Source organism: Ambystoma mexicanum, chromosome 2p (genome assembly GCF_040938575.1).
Source record: "Ambystoma mexicanum isolate Mex_15411 chromosome 2p, UKY_AmexF1_1, whole genome shotgun sequence".
Taxonomy (NCBI): domain Eukaryota; kingdom Metazoa; phylum Chordata; class Amphibia; order Caudata; family Ambystomatidae; genus Ambystoma; species Ambystoma mexicanum.
This window is the reverse complement of record NC_090923.1, coordinates 1,459,234,819-1,459,258,869: the sequence shown is the minus strand read 5'-3', so window position 1 is coordinate 1,459,258,869 and position 24,051 is coordinate 1,459,234,819. Positions and strand designations below refer to the sequence as shown.

Here is a 24,051-nt window from a genome sequence, read left to right as displayed (position 1 = left end):
GGGTTCTCACCTAAGCTTATTTCCAAATTCCACGAGAACCAGTCCATCGAGCTTCCGGCTTTCTTCCAAGACCCACAAAGCTCAGCTGAGGTGAAACTACACACACTAGAAGTGCGTAGGGCGGTCCTCTACTATGTAAACAAATCCAGACCGCTAAGGAAAACAGATGAGCTGTTTGTCTCCGTAGCTACAGGCAGAGAGGGGGATTGCGTCTCTAAAGTTGCCATCTCTAAGTGGATTATTAACTGTATCCAGCTGTGTTACTCACTATCTGAAAAAACTCTGCCTTTCACGCCTAGGGCCCACTCTACAAGAGGCATTGGGGCCACTCTGGCTTTCATTGCAAATGTACCTCTTGACACCATTTGCAAAGCAGCTACTTTGAGCTCTATTCACACTTTTACTCAGCACTACTGCATTGACACCCATTCCAAGACAGTTACACAAGTGGGACAAGCGGTTCTAAGATATTTATTTGCTCATGACCCTTCTCACATCCCACGTCCTTCTTCAGGTACTGCTCGCTAATCTATGCACAGCATGTGATCTAAGCAGATTCCACAAGCCTCAGAAGGGATAGATTACTCACCGTAATCGTATTTCTGATGCTTGTATCTGCTTAGATTCACATGCGACCCACCCTTCCTCCCCTCTGAGAGAAGGCGCATGAATGCTTGTAGTCTTACCTTTCTATCTATCTGCTTGGATTATCTGTACTCGCGCTACTCCGCATGCTACCTCACGTCAGAAAAATGACAATCTGAGGGTCCTAGACGCTTGAGGGATCATGGGTACAGTGGACGTCACACTAGGAATAGTATTACTGGCACGCCCTGTGTCGACGCCCTTTTTTGAGTTTCGAAAAACAAACTGTAATACTCCGCAGCTTCCACTAGATGTCAGCCTATGCACAGCATGTGAATCTAAGCAGATACAAGCATCAGAAATACGATTACGGTGAGTAATGTATCCCATATATATATATATATATTTTCCTTAGCTGATGAAATTAACTTAACAATATAATTTATTTATTAAAACAAATATTACAAAATACATAATATCATACACAGAATAAAATTAACCAATAATCACTTTCGTAACAAAGTATATATAAAAAGAACCAGAAGAAAAATAATAAAAGTCAAATCATAGGATCGACCTCAGCCCTTAATTAAAAAAGAAATGTTCAAGAATACACATTACAAATGGGATGAGTTACAAATATCCTAAAGGATATTGACGTTTGTGCTATGAAGTTTTAGAACATGTAGAAGTGCCAAGGCCCTGAGACGTACAGTTGTAGAGTATCCCGAATAAATCATTTTCCACAATATTTCTGAAGTGCGGACTCCATAGAACTCTACTATTGACTCAAAGTGTATCTTACGATGTTTAACCGGTGCCACACATTGTTAGAAGATGCCTTAAAGTTTCCAAAGTATTTTGTCACTGGCAAAAGCGACAATGCTTCACCAAATCTTCCTGAGTACTGCGCCGAGCCAGGATCTGTCTGGTAGGCAAAAGATTCAGCCTCAACCGCTTGAAATCATGAATATGGAATGAAGACAGAGCTTTGATTAGGTATGCTTCTAGGATGCTATGTTTTTTTCTGGGAAATAATTGTGCATCAAAGTCATAATATTTTGAACAATCAGCACTAGTGCTTTCCCAATCAAAAGCAAACAGTCTGGTTTTCACCTGTATTGGGTTTTGAAAAAGTGTTGTTAATGAAACATCAACCCATCCCAGGGCCTGTACTACCTGAGACCGCCATTTGGTAATGAAGGCATTGTTAGATGAAAAAATATGATCCGCCAAAATGCCCAGAACCGATGTTGTATTGTAAGCTAAGAGGCATTTTCTGAACAGTGCCACCATTTGCCAAATGTATCTCATATACACAGATATTAAATCAAGCTCATTTCGTATAAAAGGGAGAGGAGTGCAAGATGGAAGCCTAAGTACCCCACGCCAAAATTTGGCTTCCAAAATTGACCAGAATTTTTTGGGCATGATAGGTCTAGTTTCTGCTGCATATAGCAAAATTGGCGTTGTCTTTTGATGATAGTATGTGAGGGCAGGCGCAACAGAAAACCTGCCATATTTGCGTAGCAAAATCTTCGTTTGCTGTATGGCTGTATGGCTGTGATGACTTTGAGTTAGCAGTTGACCATACAAAGGAACACCTCCATGACTTGCTAAAAGTACTCCCAAATTAGTATAGGTATAAGTATAGGTTTGTACTACTTGCACCTTGGTCCCCCTAGTCCAGACACTTGACTTATAATCACATTTTTTAGAAGAATTAAACAACATTTTCAGGATTAATGGACAGATGGTTTGAGTGGGTATAATCTGCAAGACCATCAAACACTCTCTGGAGCCCCTTTAGAGTCTTAGACATTATCACCAGATCATCAGCATACATTAGAAAGGGTATTGGTTTGTTATTCAACTTGGAAGGGTCAGTTAAGATGTTAGCAAATGCACTCCCCACATCAGAAATGAAGAAGTTAAATATGGCCGAAACCAAGGTGCACCCTTTTCTAACTCCTCTATGTGTAGCTATCGAAGTTGATAATTTGACCTCAGCTGAGAGTCTTACTTGTATTGAGTTGTTGGTATAAGATCCTTGATTAAGGAGATTATGTGAAATGGACAACCCTGGTGAATCAACTTGTGAATCAGTAATGCTCTCGAGATGGAATCGAAGGTAGTGCGTAGATCCACAAAAGTGATAAATAGGGCTTGATTTCTAGATTGATGGAGGGAGATTATGGATGTCAATGTCAATGTCAAAGCTAGACAGGTGTGTTATAGCCTACAAAGACCTCAGGGATTTTGTCTGCCTCTCCTTTCACCTGGGGTAATCCCCTCAGCGTAAACCTCGTTTCTCTTAGCCAGGTGATACTCCCTGTTCGTCTACACCTAGGGTTGGACTTTGACAGAGACGATTCTTCCTTGGTCACCTGAATAAGGGATTCCCGAGAAATACTTGGGAGAATACCCTCAGGTTTCATACAGTTAAAGCAAAGAGAACACAAAGAACTGTGTAAACAAGCATTGGCAAGGGCCAAGGAAATACCAGGAGGTGTACCAAGTACAAGGTGGTTAACCAAGCCAACTAATACAGTGCCAGGAGAGTGTGGCACATGTGACAGAAGTAAACTTCACTTCTGAGGAGAAGCAATGGCAGGTGTCAAAGGACAAGCAGTCAAGGAAGGGTACCGGTTGCGTGACCTGTAATAGGTGGACCGTGTGGTCCAACAAGTGCGCCTAGACCAGGTATCCCTGAATGAAAAGCCTCTGAAATCACCTACAAAGAAGCCTGTGTTATGCAAAGACTTTGTAATAATATGTAAGTCAAGTGTTGTTTTGGAAAGTATGAACTTTGGGGAAAGAAGCCCTTTTGTTGTTTCTGTTTTCAAAGCTGGAAGATTTAAACTTGGGGAAGGGAACTGCTGTATTGGATGAACTATCTTGTACTTAGGGGAGGGGAGGGAACCCACCCCACCCCCCCCCCCACCCCCACATTTGATGAGCTACCTTGAACTTGGGGAAGGGGAGCTGAGTATAAGCCAGAGAGCTAGAAGAAGCTCTGAACTTGACTTTGAACACTATTCCTTTTTGATGCTGACATCCCGACACATTGTATGCAGTTAATTATGAGTATAGGTTTTGGACACAGACGTTTGTTTTACTTTGGACTTCCTGCCGTAGACTAACCTTGGTTTTCTTTAGGTAGGGAAATCCCAGCTTAGCATAGGGCAAGTTAAGCATTCATCTACCCTGCCTTTTCATTTAAAGAAATGTTTTGTTAAGAAAACTTGAACCTGTTGTCTGTGACTCATGATGCCTTCACAACACACTAAATCATGGAAACATACAGTTTTTGGGTTGCTCACAGCCTGAAAAGATGATTGTTCCACTTGTTAAACACGCTTGCACTTGACGGCCTGGCTGCTGGTATCAGTGCCATACTGGGCATCATCTCTGATTTATTTATAGTCATCAATTGTATATTTTCCTTTCTGCTGTCTGCTCTCATGATAACAGAAAACCTCTTGTTTTTCATTTTCTCCCCTCTTAGAATTTCAAGGAAGATACAGAGTTCCGTAAGTGCTTAGATGTATGTCTAGAGATACTGAGCTTGTTGGAGGAGAGGGGCGTTCCCTGGTTGCTTCTCTTCCATCCATCAGCAAAAGGTAGGCTGTTCTAGTTTCTTTCCATGAGTGATGAAGCAAACAGCTCACAAAGTGCATGTTCCTTTTTTTTTTTTTTTTTAGTTCCCGCCTAATTTACGTGGACACAACTAACCACATTTTCTATTATACTCCAGAATTGGAATCACACCGAACCTTACACAGGTCGTCTTCTGAACACCACCTCAAGATGCTGCCTATTGCATTCTACAGGTAACTCTCTGCTTCTCATTATATGGATGTTTACACACTCTCATTTATGTTATTGCTGTCTAATTTTGTGCCAGAGAAGTTAAAGTAGAGGACAATGTCCTTTTTGCCACTTTTAGAAACAGATCACTGAGTGCGAAGTATATGGTGCCAATCCCCACATGCACAAATACAGTTACTGTTGATTTACACATTGTTTACAATGGTAACAGTACTCCCACAGATTTCATATCTTTTGAAATGTCATCCAGGCACAGACTGGTTTATATATTGTTCTTATTGTCTCTAAGTAGTATCACACAGCTCCTTGCTAACTAATTTACATTGTCAGTGGAACTTCTTGTGTTGGTAGTAACATCCTCAGTACATATATGAACCCACCTGAGCCCTCTGGGCTTATTTCCTTTTTTCACTTTTACATATTTTTCGAATTTGAGGAACAGCAAAGTAATGGTTTTGAACTCCATAGTGTATCTCCCTAAGTCAGATTTCGAGTCCACTAAAGACTGCAGCAAGCCGATGTCAGTGTCCGTCCCACACCTTTGCAGTGTACAGTGCTTGAGCGAGGTCCACAAGACAGATCATTGTGGGTACAGTCAATCTTTGCACCAATGAATGTGAAGGAGCAAATGACCAAGCATTGTTTTTTCTGACAGTCAGCTAGAAAACACCAGAGATGCTGATCAGATGATCCATGTAAGGGATATCCTGAGCTCTGGAGCACAGTCCTTGATACGTAGATAGAGAAAAAGAAAAATGAAACAGCAGCTTGAAAAAAAGAAAAAAGAAACAGCAGCTTGAAAGGTTAGGAGCAAGTTGTCTTCTTCCCATACCCACTCCCATTTGTCTCGGGATTGTTCAGACAAAGTCTTTCCTAACACATGTGGAATTAAGTGGCAGCTTAGCTTTCCTCACCTCTGCCTCATCCTTCTGGAATCAGAGACATTGCTATCAGCCATGAAATATTTATTTACATACTAATTAATTCATTCATATATAAATAAACATGTGCAATGTTTTCAGAGATACAGTTGTCCCTGTGACTTAACCATCCATTGTAAATGCTTCTTTCTAATGCATTGTGTCCTCACTGTCAGAACTCGCCCACACTCCCAAGTGGTGACCGAGTCTCAGGTGACAGGTAGTTCAGCTCATTGTGTAGTAGACAAATTCTTCCTACCAATGTACCCCTCTGATGAGCTTAGGAAAGAACCAACAGAGGGGTCTATTAATTGGAAAAAGATACAGCGGGCGCACCTCAGGACACCACCGGCCGCAAGACAAAGACACAGAATCAAAGACCAAACTAGGTTAACTGTAAGCGTAATGCAGAGGGGCATACAATGAGGGCTGACCTATATAAGGCGTGGTGAGAGGACAATAGCAGGGGCGTCCCTTGTGTCAATTGTAAGGCGGTGTCCCCCCTGCAACAGACAGATCCGGATTAATGGAGGGATTTGGAGGAACTAAAGTTTATGTCGTGTGGTAAGAGATGGAGTGGTTCTTACCGAAAGGTGATGTCCGTAGGTAGTCAATGAAGGCTCCTCAGTCACGGCGTGTGACGTAGCATGTGCTCAGGGTTCCTGCATTTCCATGGCAACCCCCAACGCGCACGGAAGGATGTGCTGTGACTGCTGGGCTTAGTGTCTTGGCGGATGCGGGGTCGTGGATTACAGGATTTTGGGTGACTCTTGTTGGGAGGTCCTGTTTGGCCATGGGGAAACCTAACTGTGGGTAAGGATGGTAACCTGGAAACACGTATGCGACATGAAGTGGCGTGGCTATGAGTGGTTTCCTGACACTCACAGAAATTCATCATCTTCGATATTTCTTCCTGCTTTAGCAGATCGCTGAAAGTTTTAACAGTAGTAGGTGCTGTGCAGCAATGGCGTTGATTTCCCTTGGCATGTTTCATCTTTGAGACTGGACGTGGCATCCGCATCAGTATAAATAGCTTGCAACACACCCCATTACCTCAGTTCTTTTTATTCTGCATGCTCAGCACATTTCTCTGAACTTTCAGTTACCTCTTAAAATTTCTTTAGACATGTATCGAAATTCTAAATGTTTTCTTTTCAAAATGTACGCCCAGAAACCTTCCAGTGTCCAACGCTGTGAGGATTGTGACTCCAAAATGTCAATTACTGATTGTCTTTAGCGTCTGGGTATTGACCACGATGTCACAGACTGTGGTTCATGTCAGGCAATGATGCTCCACCTGAAGGTCAGAGCTCCGCTCCTGAAAAGTACTGGAGAGGCACAAAACAGAGACCAAAAATATAAAAAAAAGGTTCAAGCTCCAGGACTACTCCTGTGATTCTTCATCTTCCAAGAAGAAGAAAAGAAAGAAAAGAGACACTCAATCTCAACGGATTCCTTGCCTCACTCACGTATTTTGGTACCTAATTTGTAGACTCTATATACTGTCTAACTCTTCTTGAGAGAAGTCTGACTGCTCAGCCACAGCTACCAGGTAAATCTGGGTGGTACAGACTGCTACCAATTGGGTTTACTGCCAACACCTGTAGTCCTAAGCCTTTTGCAGTGGTCCCTAAGGGAACTGCACAGGTTTCTGCCTAACAGGGAGCACGGAGCAGGGTTGTTTATAAACTGACACGCCCTACGCCAGAACTCACCTCCCAGTCTCAACAACTAGCTCTCTGAGGCTTCTCATTTTCTAGGTAGCCATATTATCTTGTTTAGGAAGTGTTAGGGAGAATTCTCCAGAATGGCTAATTTCCCTTACCTACTGAGTCCCTCAGCAGCTTTGCTGGATTTATAGGATTTAAACTTTTTATCTGGTAAGAGTGTGAGCCTTTTTTCCCACTCTTACATGTGTGTTTGGCTATGTGTTGTACATTTTGTGCTCATGGACTATGGAGTCTCACGTACTCCATAGGCATCTTCTTTTTACTGTGTGTCACACAGCACCTTTAGTGCAGTGACACAGGGTTGTGTTTTAGACTTCCCACTTTAAACTCCATTTTCTGGGACTGACTACTGTCTCCCAGAACATGTAAAGTTGCCATTGACTTTCTTACTAGTCTTTTTAAATTTACAGAACCAGTACAAACTATCTTCCATAGAGTACTGGAAGGGTTAATAGTTATCCCTTTTTGTCTGTTTCTCATGGAACATTATTTCGTTCCCCTTTCTCTAAGATTCAGCTGGTGGCAGTGGTATCTACCATTTTTATTTTACAGCGAGCTATGAAAATAGCCTCAGTACTGTTAGAGGCTATGGTGGTAGCCTCTAACTTTAATCCGTTGGACCCCTTTTAATAATATTTGGTTCCGGCCGGGTTTATTTGCCATTTCTTTTTATAAAGGTCTTTCTCGTGCTTTACTCTGCACGCCAAACCAGGTTTGGATCCTTTGTTCGCCGTCCTTTGGCGGGCTTCTGCACAGAAGCCCTCCTTAGGCGCCCGAGTGTCTGGGTGGACAGGATGTGAAGGAGGGGTTTGAGGTCCCCTGCACAGGGTCTCCTTGGATACCCAAGTTGCACTCTAGTTTGATTGGCTAGGTGGCTGTCTAGCCAGGACAGCCACCCTGCTGTGTGATTGACATCCAGGCTGTGTGAATGGGGGAAAACTGCTTAAAAGCAGGTCTCTGGGACTAGGAAGGCAGAGTCGCCACTGGAACGAGAGAACCAACGAGGAGCTGAAGGAAGACGACTGCTGCAACTACTGGACATCCCGGTAAAGCCCTCCTGCAGGTCAGAATTGCCCGAAACTCCGACGACAGTGAAGATCCACAAGGAGTGTTCTCCCCTTGAGCCTGGCGGGACCAACCAGCTCACAAAGCCCTTGGACTCCTCTTCAGCCTGGTCGAATTTGCTTTGCTACAGGAAACCGGATAGCCAGTGAGTGTGTGTCCATTTGTGCTTTTAAGGAGCACACCTCCAGAGTGGATGGCACAGTTCTATCAGTTTTGAACACTTTGTCTTACTGGTACAGTTCAACAGTTCCATCTCAGGCTTTTAACTCCTGGTAGTTCAATCACTTCCTTAGGCTTCAGCCGTCTTGCCATCAGTACTTGTTCATATGTTTTACATTTCCCACAGTTCTGCACAGGCTTCTGGTACGTAGAGGAGTCCTTTAGGCAGCCAAGGAAGGCAGTAGTTGTTACTTTATTTAAGTTACATAAGAGAGACTCTTAAAATGACAGGACAAGACAGGAGTAGGGAGGAAGCCCACTGGCTCCCACCGCCCAGGGTACATGGTTTCAACTGCCTAAGGTGGAAATCTCACGCAGGACAACATTCCAACTCATCCAACATTCCACACATGACTTCACTCAGTCCCTTTCACTTACATCATTCAAACTCTGCACTTACTCATGTCCAATCATGACATACTCAAGTCCAGTCATAACAGCTTCCCTCTGTCGGGCTGAAGCCTGTCTTTTTGTGGGGGATGCCTTCCCCACGTTTTATCCAAGATATTCTTCACTGTTGTAGACTTTCGAAATTGCACAAAATGTGCATAGAATATGGAAATGGAGGTCGAAGTGGACATGCAGAGGTCTTTCAATTGACAATACTTTCTTGTAGCACCAATGCCTCTTGGTATTTGTAGCTCTTATGCTCTGTCACTTTCCTCTTTGGCCCTTTCCAAAGTTCTTTTACTCGACTTCTGCCCACAATTCACATATTTCATTCTCCTCTTATTCAGCTTTCTTTCGTTTGCTCTCTGTTTGCATTATCTTTCAAAACAAAGTTCAAACATTTCACAGAAACTTTCGATTGTACGCCCTCCTTGTGCAAGACCACTCTGCTCCTTTGTTTCCTTTTCCTTTAACAATTGTCCTCTTCATTCGCATGTTATTGGCACACAAGCATCCATCATATTTCAAATCACTGTCACTTTCTATTTAACATCAGCCAGACTTTTGTTGCTCTTGATAACTCACCGGCTGTGCTAAATGACTTGCTTTCATCTTTTCGTCGCACTTCGAGACTGTTACCAGTGTCTCCTCTACTCCTCCCCAACTCTGCCATTCAGACAGGAGGTTTGCGGGCTGTTTCTTGTCATCTGTAAGGTTTCTTGCCTGTGCTCGCTCAGCTCTGTTTTTCAAAAACTCAAGAAAGCTTGTAAGTCTTGCCTGGCTTATTCTCGATCCTCGCAAGTGTTGATCAGCCCATTGGCATTGCAACTCCAACCGCCTGGTTTGCATCCGCCTTGGAAGAGCTGTTACTTCACGTACCCAGCCTCGCTCAAAATGTGCTTGTGCGCGCCACCTTTTATTTTTACAGGCAGTCTTAATAAGAGGTAGGTGTACATTATTAGAGCTACAAGCCTAACTCTGTCTGGCCTCATTACAGGGACAAGGCCAATACAAGAATGGGGGATGTAATCCTTCTGCCCTGATTCCTCATCTTCTTTGGTGTACTACTTTTGTCAGAACAAAGTGGGGAGGAATTATGGGAGTTTTAGTTTCCCATAAAATAAACAGGGATAGGGGTTAGATGGTTGTGGAAAAAAGAGGATACCATGTCTTGCCATTGGGTGCTTCTCCCCCACTCCCCAAGGACCCCCTACCCAGGTGATCCTCCCTCGCTTATCCACCCCCAGGGTCGGGATCCAAAAGTGATGGCCTTTCCCGTAAGGGATTCCCGGTGACTAGATTGTGAAACACCCTCTGGTTTTTCGCAGCTAACAGGGATTTAGGAAACATCCATCCTGTTCGCCTAAGAGCCAGAGAGTGAAGGCTATCTGGAAGGATTCCAGCACAGTGTCAATGCTCTTGACCACCGGTGCCCCTTCATCCGTCAAAATCATATCGGCACATACCTTAAAGGACCTGACGGCTTCAAGGAAATCTTTGACGTTAATGAGGATGTACGCTTCTCAATCGCAGTCCGACTATACCCGGTTGGTCCTATCCATTTATGATTATAATGTCAACTGTAAGGAAGACATGGTATAAAATAGTGAAGACAGACACAAGTGATCACAGTTCAAGGGTGTTTATTGAACTTCAGTGGGTTGGTTGAACCCCTATCTAATCCTAAATCTAAGGATGGGAGCAAGCTAACAATGCTGTCCTAATGGAGTCTGTCAAAATAAAAGGGCCTATACTAATAAACCTATTGCCAATCCTTACTTCTAAATACAAATGGTGTGGGGCAATAGTATATGCAAAAAGAAAAGTGTTCAGGAAATATGTCAGGATAGTTGAGCAGTTGTCTTCTCTTGCCCACGATTGCAGCACAGTCCAAGGTGGCACGCTCGAGCTTCGCACACACTCTGGCTTCTCTGCCACAAGGATACAGTTCAAAGCATAGGTATCAGGGCCTTTTGTCAAAGCCTCCTTTCCAATAACAGTCTCTTACTGCAGAGGGTCTGTCGTGACAAATAAGCAACAAAGTTCCTTTCTTATTAGGGTTTTCACACGTACAAGTTCTTGTTTCCAATATTCATCATGGGTCTCTCTCCTTAAGGTGTGGACCCCTTTTTACCACAATGTTCACAACTGGTCTCTCTTGTTCGGGCTTGAACCATGCAATCTCACTTTCTGCGTTTTCCTCTTGATATCAAAATGTGAAGACTTTCAAATGTGCAATGGGTTTTGCTTAACCGTCGCAGGACCACTTTGATTCACTTCAGACAATTTTCTTACTTTCGTTTCTGCCACTTCCTGGGCGGATACCTTTGCAGAGACCTTCGATTGAGCACCTATGCAGCACCGGACCACTCAGTCACTTGTTTCATATCTTTCCTTCTCAAAGTTCAAACATTCATCAGCAATTTAGCTTTACTCAGGTGTTTCATCACACGCATTTAACAATGTTTGTGCCTTTACTCATTATAGAATGTTGCTGCATGCAACCTTGACTTCAACACAGACCGGTCTTGCATCAGTCTCCCCAACTCATCAGCTGTGTTGATCTCTCTGGTGGTACTTTGGTCTTGGAGCCAAGGACGGTACTGCGGAGGCTGTTGCTCCTCTCCGACTTGGTCAGCTACACGGGAGGGCATCCAGTATCTCCGACACACAATGCAGGATTCTGTAGTCTGGGTTCCTGGCCTTACACTATCTGACCTGAAAGGTTCTTGAAAGTAACGATTTCTTGTCGGAAAGGTCAAGGGTATTTCCCTACTTGTGAACCGTTCTTAGTTTGTCGTCTTTCTCCCCTTCTTCAGCTGCCTTCTCAAAACTAATGTTCCTTTATGTGCTTTGCCTTGTTCAGAGTGTGCTCTTGTGCTCCACCTTTTATCCGTGTGGGGAAGTTTAATGGATACTTACAACCCACACTCCCACATTTCCCATCCTGACTTAAATATCCCACCCCCAATTGGGGTAGGTCTCCTATCCCTACCCAATCTGGAGCCGTTGCTAGGGATTAAAGGAGGGTCAAAAGGGATGGTCATTTAATAATTTAATAGGGGCCTAAGCCACGCGCTATTATGCTGTAGAGCTCTCTCGTTAGCCCTCCATACACCAGTGAAGGTTTCCCTGGTGGGATCCCATTGCCCCTCTGGGCTTCTGTCAGTCCTGTTCCTCGCACTGGTTTCTGGCAGACATCATGTGCATATGCCGTCCTTTTGCTGACAATAATTATTTTTATGTATTTTACTTTGAAAGAAATCCACCCAAAACGAATAGAAATATATAGGCGGGAATAACACTGGGAAGGGTGATTAGTGTCAGGGAAAATAGGGGACTTGGGGAGGAAACCCCCCGGCCCCAGATAAAAATAAAGAAATCAATGAGTTTTGTCCGCGGAATTCTGTCAAAGTAAATTACTTTCAGGGAATTCCTGTCTGCAAAACAACATAGAACCATCATGTGACCGCTGGGTCAGGCTCCCACAACCCCCTCCATATCCTTTGCAGTGTCTGGCGAGCTTGGCTCTCCGGTCTTCGTTCTCAGTGTGGGCTCCCCTCGACTCATATCGGGTCCGGTCTCCTCCTGCACTGGCGGTCCTGCCCAGCTTCTATGGAGGCCGCCACATCCCGAACCTCTCCCAGCCATCTTCAAAGGGGGTCTCCCATGTGACCACTGTGGCGGAGTCCCAAGTGGCTCACATCTCCCGTCGAGGAGCGGGATCCCAAGGCTAGGAGGGGTTGGGAGAGGATCTGCTACCAGGCATTCTGGCACGTGTCTTGGGAGGATTGTGGGCAAGGTCCCCCCAGACAAGGACAAGGCACTGACCTTGTCACATACCTCTACCCTTGGTCCCATGCTGCTGCCCCTACCATTTTGTCAAAAGAGGGGCGTCACTCACGGCTCTCTCTCTTGGAGACACAGGTTGAACGGGGAAAACTGTCCCAATTAAGACTTGTTCTGGGAGTCTAGGTATAACCATTACGGTTACGGTCAACTTTATCCACAAAATACTAATATCAATCTTTATTTGAGGATAAAGATCTGCATCTTCATGAACATAGATGATCCTAGTCAAACAATCCAGTTGAAGTTCCTCGGCAGACATAATATCAGTTCTGATTGTCATCCTTTTACTGAGTCAAGAAGGGCAGTTGCTGGGTTTGCTTGTACCCTTACTGGAATATGAAATTGTGTGTTGGTCTCCCCAAAGGTGTAAACCATCCAGGCGCCTTGATCAGCTTCCACTTCTTCCTCTGAAAATAGATTGGCAAGATATTTAGGGTTAGGTGCCTCATCTGCTAGCCTGGGGCGTTATCCTGAGTTTGTGGATAAAGGGGTAACTTGTTTGAAGGAGACAGATTTCCATTGGTTTGTCCTTGGGGTTTCCTGGCCAGAACCTTTCCAGATGTCATTGTTTCCAGCAGGCATAACATCGGATGGGCTTGATTGTGATGTTAGAACTGGTCTGACATACATCTGCTGGTGTCACTGGCCTATGTGGGTTTCCACCCTGGAATTGGGAGATTGGTTGGCGGCCTCCTCATTGCCAGACTCTCCTCATGGGGGCATAGGTGGTCAAAGCTGCTGAGACTCTTTGGGAACATCCCAGTTTCTTACACAGACAAAATGTGCAGTTTTGATTAAAGAGAGGGTCCCTGGAATGCCCCTCCTCACTCCCATGAACATGACAGCCTGAAGAGTCAAGAGTGCATGATGCAACTCACTGTTTGGACCGACCCAGGAGGGCCAGTGACATCTACATATGCGAACAGATATTCTCTCAGACAGCCATTCAAACCTTACCTCACTGGATCAGATTGACTAATACCGGAAATCCATTGTGCTGACCACATTAGTGACACCATAAATTAGCAACGTTAGTCATAAAACAAACTTGCACCTGTGCACAAAGTTATATGGACACACACGTGCACACACGAAGAACATGCTTGCAAATTCTGTAGAGGACAGATGCATATACGTACTGTTGAAAGCCTTTATTATTTTTCACATTAGTCAAACGCAGAAATGCAGAACGCAAGGCAAAGATGAGATGCAGAGCAAGCTTGCTGCAGCTTATTGCAACTAACCGTATGGAACTACAGGATCATATAAGGCGCCTGAAAGAGCCAAATACTACTGACCTGTAAGAAACAATTCACGGTATAGATATATAGAAATCATAGTATAACTGTAGTGAGGTTACATGAGTCCACAGGCCTTGGGACGAGAGGCAAAGATAAGCAGAATTAGGCTGCACGACAGGCCAGGTCTCGCAGCCAAGGTCTCGATGAGCAGAACTTTATTGGGCCTCAGAGACGAGAAGCCACCTGCAAAATACTAGCATAAATTCTCACAAATGGCAGACCCAGAGATCTTGATATTGCGGTCTTCAACCATGTGGTGCGGCCGAGCCAGACAATGGTCAATCACCCACAGTGGGAAGATGAGCAGTTACCAGTGAAACAGACATGAAGTGAAAAATGGATTCTTTAACAACGTTGCAACCCTGCAGGCACTCTCAAAGGCAAAGTGGTAATACTGACAGCTACACTGGGAACGTGGAGATGTCAAATGATTTTCTTCAGATATGGAAGAAGAGAATCGATGAATTGTTTAAGGACAGGCAACTCGTTTACCTCCTCTAGGGCCTTGTTGGTCAACCACTTATTGAGCAGGATCCAGTAAGAATTTGACTTGGGGTTTCCCCTTGCCATAAACGTAGATGCCTCAGCTGCATCATATAGTGTTCCTGGACCAAGTGTTCCAATGTTCATTGTTTTAGATCAATATAAGGGGTCCAGCCGTCTGGGTTTATGGTCTGAAAGGTTTTCTTTGCTTCACTGGTTAGTAAAGAGGCGATATACCAGGACCATCAGTCCCTGTGCCAGACCCCAGTTTCAGCCACACTTTCAAAATTAATGATGATGAAAGCTGGGTCCTCCCCATCCCTAGTTTCTATATAATGGTCAGAGGGACAGCTGGCTGCTCTCTTCTTTTGGTCATGGCAGTTCGCAAGGCCACCAAGATTTGTTGATGTTGGTGACTGATGTTAAGTTGTCCCTCAACCAAGGGCAACAACAAATCTTCCATCTTAGCTGCGTCTGGGCCTCGAAGAAGCTTCTACCCCCCCCCTGGTTGGGGAAAATAACTCTACTTCCTCATCTATGGTTTTGGCGTCCCTTCACTGCCTGAAAGAGTGGTCTTACAGTAGTGTGCCTGTTTGGGCTCCTGATAATTCACACTTACTCACTCGCAGGATGTTCTTTGTGAATTACGTCTGCTTCCCTCTGGTCGCTCCAACGAAGGTGGTCTCAGCAGGCTGATGGAAGTGTCCCTCTTTGTCCATGGCTTCTCCTTTAATAAACAGTACAACAATGAAACCCCCCTCACCACCTGTCCATGCTAGATCACCATGTGCTTAGCCCCAATATCCTCCCCCTTATTCCCCACCACTGTCCAGTGAGCCCCTCTCCCCCTCATAAAGTCCACCGTGGAGCATAGGTTCCATGTAGTGTAATTCCTCTATTTCACAAAATGATGTCTTATAAGTATAAGGTCCCACCATGTGCTGGTATAATAACTTGGCCTCTTCTCCTTCTCTTCCCCCTTGACCTCCCTGGTTTCCTACCCCATACCCTGCCCAGTCATTTAACACTCATCGGGGAGAAAAGTCATCAAGGGAAGTTTGCAGATCATTTAACAGGTCCAGGCCAGTCCTTTGTTTTCATTCCCCTCTTTACTTCCCATTGCCTGCACTATACCTTGTTCTGTCGCTACACATCTTTGCACGTCCGCCTCCCATTGTGTTAGAATTGGGCCTCTGGGACATTTCCATGAAATAGTCATCCTCCTCCTCGTTGGGAGCAGCAAAAGGACAGCCATTCTTTTATTTTGATTCTTTCGGCTTCCTCCAGGCACCACTCCCAGCAAGCATATCTTAGGCGCCCAGTCCATCTTGCATTCCAGCAATGCATTGACCTTTGACGTTACCCCTTACCAGTACCCTGTGATCACTGGGCATGTCCATGTGATGTGCCAGAAGCCAGCTGTATGTTGTCCACAACGTGGGCATTGGTGCAGGTGTTCTGGGTGTATCATGTGCAGTTTTTGGGGAGTGAGGTAGGTTCGATGTAAGATATTAAATTGAACCAACTTGAACCTTGCATTCTCGAGCATGGGGTCTGACATTGATTCACATGTTCATGAATATTCCCTGTCGTCAGGCTGGGAATCCTCGGTAAAGAAAAAACAGTTGCACTTACACTTTAAAACCTGTATTTCTCCTCTAAACCAATCACTGTCCTTTGGATCATACTGCCCCCATCCAATGACAGTCCTCTCCTTAGGTTCCACCCCTGGTGGCCATCTCCAAAATGTTACCGCACGCTTCAGTGTTGGGGTCTTCAAGTTGCTCTCCGAGCTATTTTCATGTTTTTTCTGATTTTTATCCAAAATAGTTCGAATTTTGAGCAATTATTGCTTAAATATCTTTGACAAAGGACAGAGGCCGGCAACGGGGATCTGCTACCGGCAAAGATCTTCTTCCACCATCAGATCATCATCAAAGTTTCAAGAAGGCCCGGCCTTGGGCCTATTTCGCGCCTTTTCAACCATGAGTAAGGAGAAGGAGGAAAATCGAAGCCTCTTCAAACTCTGCGCAAAGTGTGGATTAAGAAACGTCTTTGTGGAAGATCGGCATAATAAATGCTTGCATTGCCTGCATCTGGACCACGATAAGCAGGGGTGTGAAGTGTGCCGTGGTTTTGCAAAGAAAACCAAAAAACCAAAAAAGGCTGCTACAGCACACTGCCGGTGTGCCTCAAGTCAAGCAAGGCCACTGACTTTGCTGCGGGGCAAAGTCAAGCCTCATCTAGGACCGTCCGGTCCGAAGAGCAAACTCCCTCCGAGAGGAGTTTGAGAACCTTTGAGGAAGCCCAGTTCGTAGGGTTCCAAGAGAAGGCCAAGCTCTGTGACACTAGCACTGCTGGTTTTGCCACTAATGTGTAACGCTCACCTGGTATCCACGGGGACGTCACTCAGCCTGTTCTGACCTCTGACGACTTTGAACCCTTCCCTGGAGGCTATTCGACTGGAGACTGGGCCTTGTTTTCTTGGATAGTGTGCTCCCCGTCCTGCTTTCAGCGCAGGGGCACGTTGATTGATGCGGGCTCGTTGCTGCCTAGTTACTTCACTGGCAAGAGTCTGACAGGTAAGTATAATGAGTCTTTTGAACAGTTCTCTAACTTTGTTCCTTTCCTTCCTTAGATGATGGCCGACGTCCGGCAATGGCGGCGTGCTGCTGAGATGAGTAGCGCTGAAGGTGAGAGAGAGTGCGATGCGCGATGCATCCCTTTCGTATTTGCATCGAACTGAGTTCTTTTTCTGTGACTTTTAGGTGCCGCGACGTTTTCAGCATGGATGCCGGTTATGAAGAACAAATGCGGTGGGTAAGCGCGGTATGCGGCGCCTCTAGATGTTTCCACGCTAACCTGGAATATCTTTTCCCTCTTGCAGATGGATGAGAAGTTCCAGAGACAGAGTTCCCCCAGAGCGGCTGGGATTCAGGTAAACATTTGAAGCTCGTACAGTATTTAAAAGTAAGCGAAGATTTGCAGAATGCTTACTAATGCCTTTTTTCTGTTCTTTTTCCTTAGGAAGCGGGGTGCCGGGATGGGAATGACACCGCCGAAGATGCCTGCAGAACAGAAGAAGCGATGAATGATGGGCAGAAGCGCGGCAAGGTAAGGCTGTTCATAACAGTGTTTTTGCAGGAGCTGAGCGCAGAAGAAAGATGCAGGCCCACTGGAGACCGATCCGAACACGGTGAGTGTCACGCTGCAGGTGCAGAAAACGCAAAGCATGTTTCTCAGCATGGATGTGGTTTAAATAGTCTCTGGGTATCCCAGGTGTCTCTGGGCTGAACCACACCCAAAAGACTAGACTGCACATGCAGTTCTGGGAACCGAAATATGTGGGGGCCTCCATCTTGTCCCCATCAATGCACTACAAGTCCAATCCCCAATGTTATCCTATGGGAGTGAGTGAGTCTGGTGCCACAAGCGCCAAGTCTGACTCCAAGTGGGTCTTTGGAGGGATGGAGAGGCCCTTGAGGGCCATGTAGGTGATCGTGGCCTGGCTCCAGCCTGAGATCCTGGAGGGCTGGGGACATGAGGGTCAGGACTCATGACATAATGCAGGTCCTGAATCATGCAAAAGGCAATCGCCATCACCAGAGTCCTCTACGGTGAGCCTAACATCAAAAGGGTCCTCTTCAAAGAGGAAGTCTCCACACCCAGCAAAACTCTGTGTGTCTGCGGATAAGCCGACGAAGGACAAGGACAAGGACAAGAGGATTCGACAAAGCTGGCAAAGACCTCTTAGCATGCCAGGTCAAGAGAGTCGACGACAGCACCATCGACAAAATGTGTGACGGGCTCATTGTCGTCGAAGTCAACGACGACCGCTGCGATAGTACTGAACTGAAGGAGAGTGGGTCAGCGAAGGAGGTGTCGGCCACTCCACAGGTGTCCCTAGCCCCGAGCCAAGATACAACTGCGGAAGCAGCGACAAAGGCGGAAGCCACTACAGGGGTCAGAGATGGACCTGGCGACCGCACTGACCCAGCAGCCTCCTGAGAAGGAGAGAGATAGAGACGGCCCCTCCGGTATGTGGATGAGGGGGCTGTCCCAGACAGACCTGAGCAGATCTCCTCACGTATCGGCAAGAATAATGATCTGCAGGATGAATGCTACACAGATCACAAGGGGTCTCCTGCTCACAAGAGGAGGCGCGTCAGCCCAGACCTGACTCCGCTGACACAGTTTACCCCTAGACATAGGCACGTGTCGCTGGATAATCTAACGATCCTGCACACACTGGTCACCAAAAGCCGGCAGAGGATGCCTCCAGGACCTACGCCTTCCCAGGACATGCAGGACCCCCCGATGCTAAGCTCGCTCCAGTGAAAGAAAATGGCCAAAGGGGCCACTGGTCCTAGCCATCATCCGACTCGTCCACCACCATCTCGTCGTGAAAACACCCCACCCAGAGCCCTTGACCCATATGCAAGCACGGACACAGCAACCATAGCCACATGCACTGACGCGGATGACGACTTCATCGTGGCTGACGGCGAGACGTCACACGTGGACGAACCCATTGGGCCTCCCCACCCGACAAAGTTGGATACTTTCATTCAGTCATATTATGGGCCTCAGTGCTGTTTCAGTTAACCCCAGGGGATACCAAGAAAGAAGGCTTCCTATACCAATGGCGCGAGTTGAGAAGAAAGACAATCGTGTCTGTTCCCTTCCTGGACGACATCTGGGAGTAGTCCCTGGCGCTAATGAAGAACCAGAGTATGGCCCAACCGAGCAGAACAGGCTGGAGAAGAAGTACAGGGTCCCGGATTCAGCCCACAGGTGCTCAAATTCCCGGCCCTCGCCCGACTCAGTGGTCTCAGCAGCAGGAAGTGCTCCGATCGTCGGCAACCATGGTACCTCCAGAACAGGAGGGGAAGAAGCTGGATTCAATGAGCAAGAGTATAATTTAATTTAAACGGCAGCCTCTACCATCAAGGAAGCTAACGCCCTAGCCATCTTGTCCTGATAGACCGGGAACTATGTTTCATTTGGGTCCTATTCTGGACTTCCTGCCTGAGGACAAGAAGCTCAAAGCACTGGAGCTCTTTCAGGAGGGCGAGGTGGCCTCGGATCCCACCATCACGGGTGCAGTTGACATGGTGGACACGGGTTTCCACCAGATGGGGAACGGGGTGTCCTTGCGTCGTCAAGGTTGGTTGAATGAAACTAACTTCTGCCCGGACGTTCAGACTAAGGTACTGGATACGCCGGTTGACGGGGAGAACCTCTTCGGGAAAGGCAGTGGACGAGTCTTTGAAAGCGATAAAGACCGACATGGAAACGGCACGCTCCTTGGGAACTTTGCAGCAGGAAGATTCTCCAAAGAATATAATACGCTGTACCGACAGCCTCCATGCTCCTCCTCTCAAGAAGCGTACAATGGTCGCTCTCAGGGCAGCAGAGGACAGCAGCGGCACCACCTGAGGGCAGAGCCCCGACCCCCAAGCAGGTCTGGACCGGCCGAGGCCTCAGGCCTCCACCTAGGCACCCTAGTAGGAGGCTGGCTGATGAAGTTTGTCGGCATGTGGGAGAAAATCACCACAGACAGAGGGTATTGGACGCTCTCAGACAGGGGCACACCTTGGAGTTCCAATGCAGGTATCCTCATATCCCGCTGATTCCGCAACAAGAACAACACAGACCACAGCTTCTGCAGGAGGTGCAGGCCATGTTGCAGAACGGGGGGAATAGAACCCATCCCGCAGTGTCTCCTGGGCTCCGGAGTATACCCCAGATACTTTCTGATTTAAAAGATTTTAGTCGTCTCAACAAGCACTTGAAGTCCCAAAATTTCTGGATGTTCACATTGCAACATGTGCTCGACCAGCTGGAGCAAGGAGATTTTCTTACGACGTTGCATCTGGAGGACGCCTACTTCCCCATCCCCTTTCACAAGAAAGACTGAAAGTTCCTACGGTTCATAGTTCAAGGTCAGCATTACCACCAGTTCAGGGCTCTGCCATTCGGCCTGAAATCGGCCCAAGGGTGTTTTCCAAGTGCCTGGGCTCAGTGGTGGCACATCTTTGTCTACAAGGCATCCACGTATACCCCTACCTGGACGACCTGCTGGTGCATTACCGCTTAGGCGCTCTGGCGGGAGAACACACATTGAAGACCTATATCTGCTGACAGAGTTGGGGTTCTCCGTAAACTAGCCAAAGTCTTGCTTGACACCATCTCAGGACGCGCTGTTTCTAGGTGACCGACTCAACACAGTGATGTGTTTAACGTCGCCCTCGGAGGGTGAGAGCCAAGCAGGGCAAGGTACAGTGCTTGTTGTTGGTGCAGACGGCGACGGTTCCGTCCATCAAGTCGTTGCTGAGCATGATGTCCTCCTGCATCAGCCTTGTTCACCTGTGCAGACTTCACATGCGACCTCTCCAGGAGTTCCTGGATGCGAGGTGGATGCAGGTGTCGGGGAATTTTGCAGACAAGATCTTGCAGGTGATTCAGTGATGGGGCGTACGGTCGCATCTCATCCACTGAGCTCCATTTCAGGTTCCTCCTTACCAGGAGACTGTTACTGTCATCTCTCTAGAGGGATGAGGAGCAAACAACGGAAAGTTATTTATTTATTGCATTTATAGAGCGCACTGGCAGCCCAGAGGCATCGAGGAGCTGTTACAAGAGTGTGTCTTTGTAACCTGGAAGCAAAGTATATACCTCGAACTATCAGTGTAGCAAAGTTACGTTACATGGGTACAGGGTAAGGTATTACGGGTGGTTTAGTTACAAGAGGCAGTTAGAATCAGAATATTGATATACAATGGGTAACCTGTAAAGCGGGGTCGAAGGTTCAGACGAACAGCATAGGTTTAATTGCTTTGCGGAAGGCTAGGTGGCATGCTACTCCTCTAATGTGGGGTGGCAGGGAGTTCTTTTGGGTAGAGGCCTCTGGCAACCGGATGAGATGGACCTACACATCAACGTCCTGGAACTTCGGGCTGTATTCTGGGCCCTCAAATTTTTTCTCCTGTTTTTGAAAGTCAAGGTAGTGAGAATCTTCCCAGAAAACACCCTCACCGGGTTCTACATCCGAAAACAAAAGGGGACCGGCTTACCAGCGCTTTCCAAAGTGGCCCAGCACCTGTGGCACTGGGTCCTTTGTCAAGTCATGTCTCTCCTTCCGCTTCACCTAGAGGGAGTCAAGAACACCATCACAGACTCAATCAGCAGAGAACTGCGTTCTTGCCATGAGTGAGAACATTGTCGGCAAATGCGGCCAGCCCCAGATCGACCGCTTCGCGACAGCGGCGAACAAGTGCCAGAGGTGCGCCAGCAGGTACCCTCAACCGAGGAGCATGGGGGGGCGCGTTCTCGTTCCCATGGGAATGACGGTTCCTGCATGCCTTCCCACCTTTCCCACTCCTCTTACTTGTGATCAACACACCCAGACGTAGTAGGTTCGGACACCAGATTTGCCTCGGCCACGCCGGGGCAACAAGCATCATCCTGCAGTGACACTGTCTATCAGTGGCCTGCCCATCCAGCCGCCGGTGTCCCCGGATCTTCTCACCAGAGAAGGGGGGCCAATTCTGCTTCACAACCCAGAGTCGCTAAACCTGAGGGCATGGTTCCTGCAGCCTTAGAGCTTGAAGGTTATGCTTTACCCGCAGAGTGTAAGGACATCCTGGTGAGGGCCTGGGCCTCGTCAACATTGAAGTGCTACAGGTATAAATGGAAGCACTTCTCTGTGTGGTGCTGGACTCAGAAGATGACCCCTCTGTGTGTCACCGCTCTGCAACATCTACCATATTTGCTTTCCTTGGCCAAAGCGTAACTGGCTCACGCCTCTATCGAGGTCCATCTCGCCACCATATCCAGGCACACTAGGTCCCCTGGCAGACCTTCTCTCTGGTCTCACAGGCTCATCAAGGAGTTCTTCAAGGGTCTCTTCAGGTCTTTCCTGCCAGTGAAGGCCCCTGCCCCGGCTTGGGAGCTCAATGTTGTGCTGACTAAATTCATGGGAGCCCCCTTTGAACCTATGCATCAGGCCCCGCTCAAGTTTCTCTCATGGAAAACGGCTTTCCTCGTGGCTATCACCTCGACCACACAGGTCGGGGAGATTCAGGACCTGTCTTGCAAGCAGCTTTACTTGTCTTTCCACGCTTTAAAGGTGGTACTTGGTACACACCCAAACTTTATGCCAAAGTTGCCATCGGAATATCACCCCAACGAACGTTAGCTGTTACCGGTCTTCTTCCCGAATCTGTCAACGCCAGCAGAAAGAGCCTTGCATTCGCTGGACGTTGCTTGTGCCTTTAAGTTGTACGTGGCAGGTACAAAGAATTTTCAGAAGACTTCTTAGTTGTTCATCAACTTTGGACCTGTAAATCAAGGAAAGGCTTTGTCGAAGACTTCCATCTCCAAGTTGCTCTCCGGCTGCATCATGCACTGTCATCGACCAGCTTGCAGGCCGCTGCCAGGCCGGGCGGGAGCTCACTCCACCAGAGCCATCACAGAAACAACAGTGTTTGTCTCTGGTGAGCCCCTGTTCAACGTCTGCAGGGCTTCGACGTGAGAGTCCATGCACGCCTTCACGAGGTTTTACTGCGTTGACATGGATTCCAGGGAGGAGTCCTGAGTCGGCCAAGCAGTGCTACTCAATCTCTTTGTTTTGAGGCAAGTCTGTACCAGAGGTGAGTGTTTATGCTTCTGTTGAGCCTTGCCACCTTCCGTGGTTGTGTATGTGTACTGCTGTGTAATTGTTATTCATGAGCATGTGAATCCATGCCAGACCCCATGCTGGAGAAGGTTTAAGTTACTTACCTGCAACTATTGTTCTCTAGCATGGGTAGACTACCGTACAAAGCTGACTACAGTCTGGAAATTGCCTGCCCCTCATTTCCTGTAGCTAGGATTGCCTGTTGATTGTGGGTGGCTAGGGGCTACTCCGGTATCCCCCCACCCTCCATTTGGCCGCCAGGGCGCTAGTCAGTCTGGCATAGTTCAAAAATTGCCCCATAGGCATTTGGTATCGTTCCGCCCCTGTGCGGAAGGGCAGCAAGGTTTCTGCCTCATATAGGTCCCCCAGTGTCCGACACCACCCTCTAGCGCATTTTGCATCCCCTATGTCTCTCATGATCTCATCCACTTTAGCATTGGCTCTCAGAGGTGTCTCTGGGCTGTATCCAATCCCTATCTTAAGTTTGGTCTGCGCCAGTTTCCAAGCTTGTCCAACAACTGAGCTCAGGCAAGACGTCTCCTCTTCGTCTGTTGCCCTCCATAGCGTCTTGAGTCAATTGTGATGTTTTTTGGGTTTCCCCATTAGCCGCCTGTCTATGCCTTCTGCCCCACTATCCCACCTGGTAGCATGCTGCAATTGGGCTTCCAGGAAGTATAACTCGTAGTCTGGGAGGGCCATCCCCTCTCTTCTTGCCCCTTGCGTAGCGTGGCTAGTTTAGTTTAGTTTCTTTATTTGTACCATACTGAACTCTCAGGTAACTGAGCGCCGCCAAAAAACTTGAGCAAATGCTACAGATAGTTTACAACAAAAACAACAAGGACAAAAAATAAGTGCATGTCGACCATGGTTACATGGGGGTCAAGCTTTACGACAATCAGTTACAATACCAGGCTGCTAGTGAGGCAGGAAGACATGGAGAGAACAATGTTTCTTGTTGAAGAGCTAACTTTTTACTTTAGCCCTGAAGGTCCAGA

The 24,051-nt window shown here is 47.0% G+C and overlaps 1 protein-coding gene across 6 annotated transcripts in view; it reads left to right on the top strand.

Moving 5' to 3' along the window:
- The window catches only part of FANCA (FA complementation group A), a 3,206,914-nt gene that overhangs the window by 2,951,019 nt on the left and 231,844 nt on the right, over positions 1 to 24,051 (top strand). For all 6 annotated transcript variants that reach the window (XM_069646037.1, XM_069646039.1, XM_069646038.1 and 3 more), the window contains 2 exons: positions 4,094 to 4,208; positions 4,343 to 4,418. In XM_069646037.1, the coding sequence (XP_069502138.1) occupies positions 4,094 to 4,208; positions 4,343 to 4,418 (191 nt within the window). The remainder of the gene's footprint in view (positions 1 to 4,093; positions 4,209 to 4,342; positions 4,419 to 24,051) is intronic.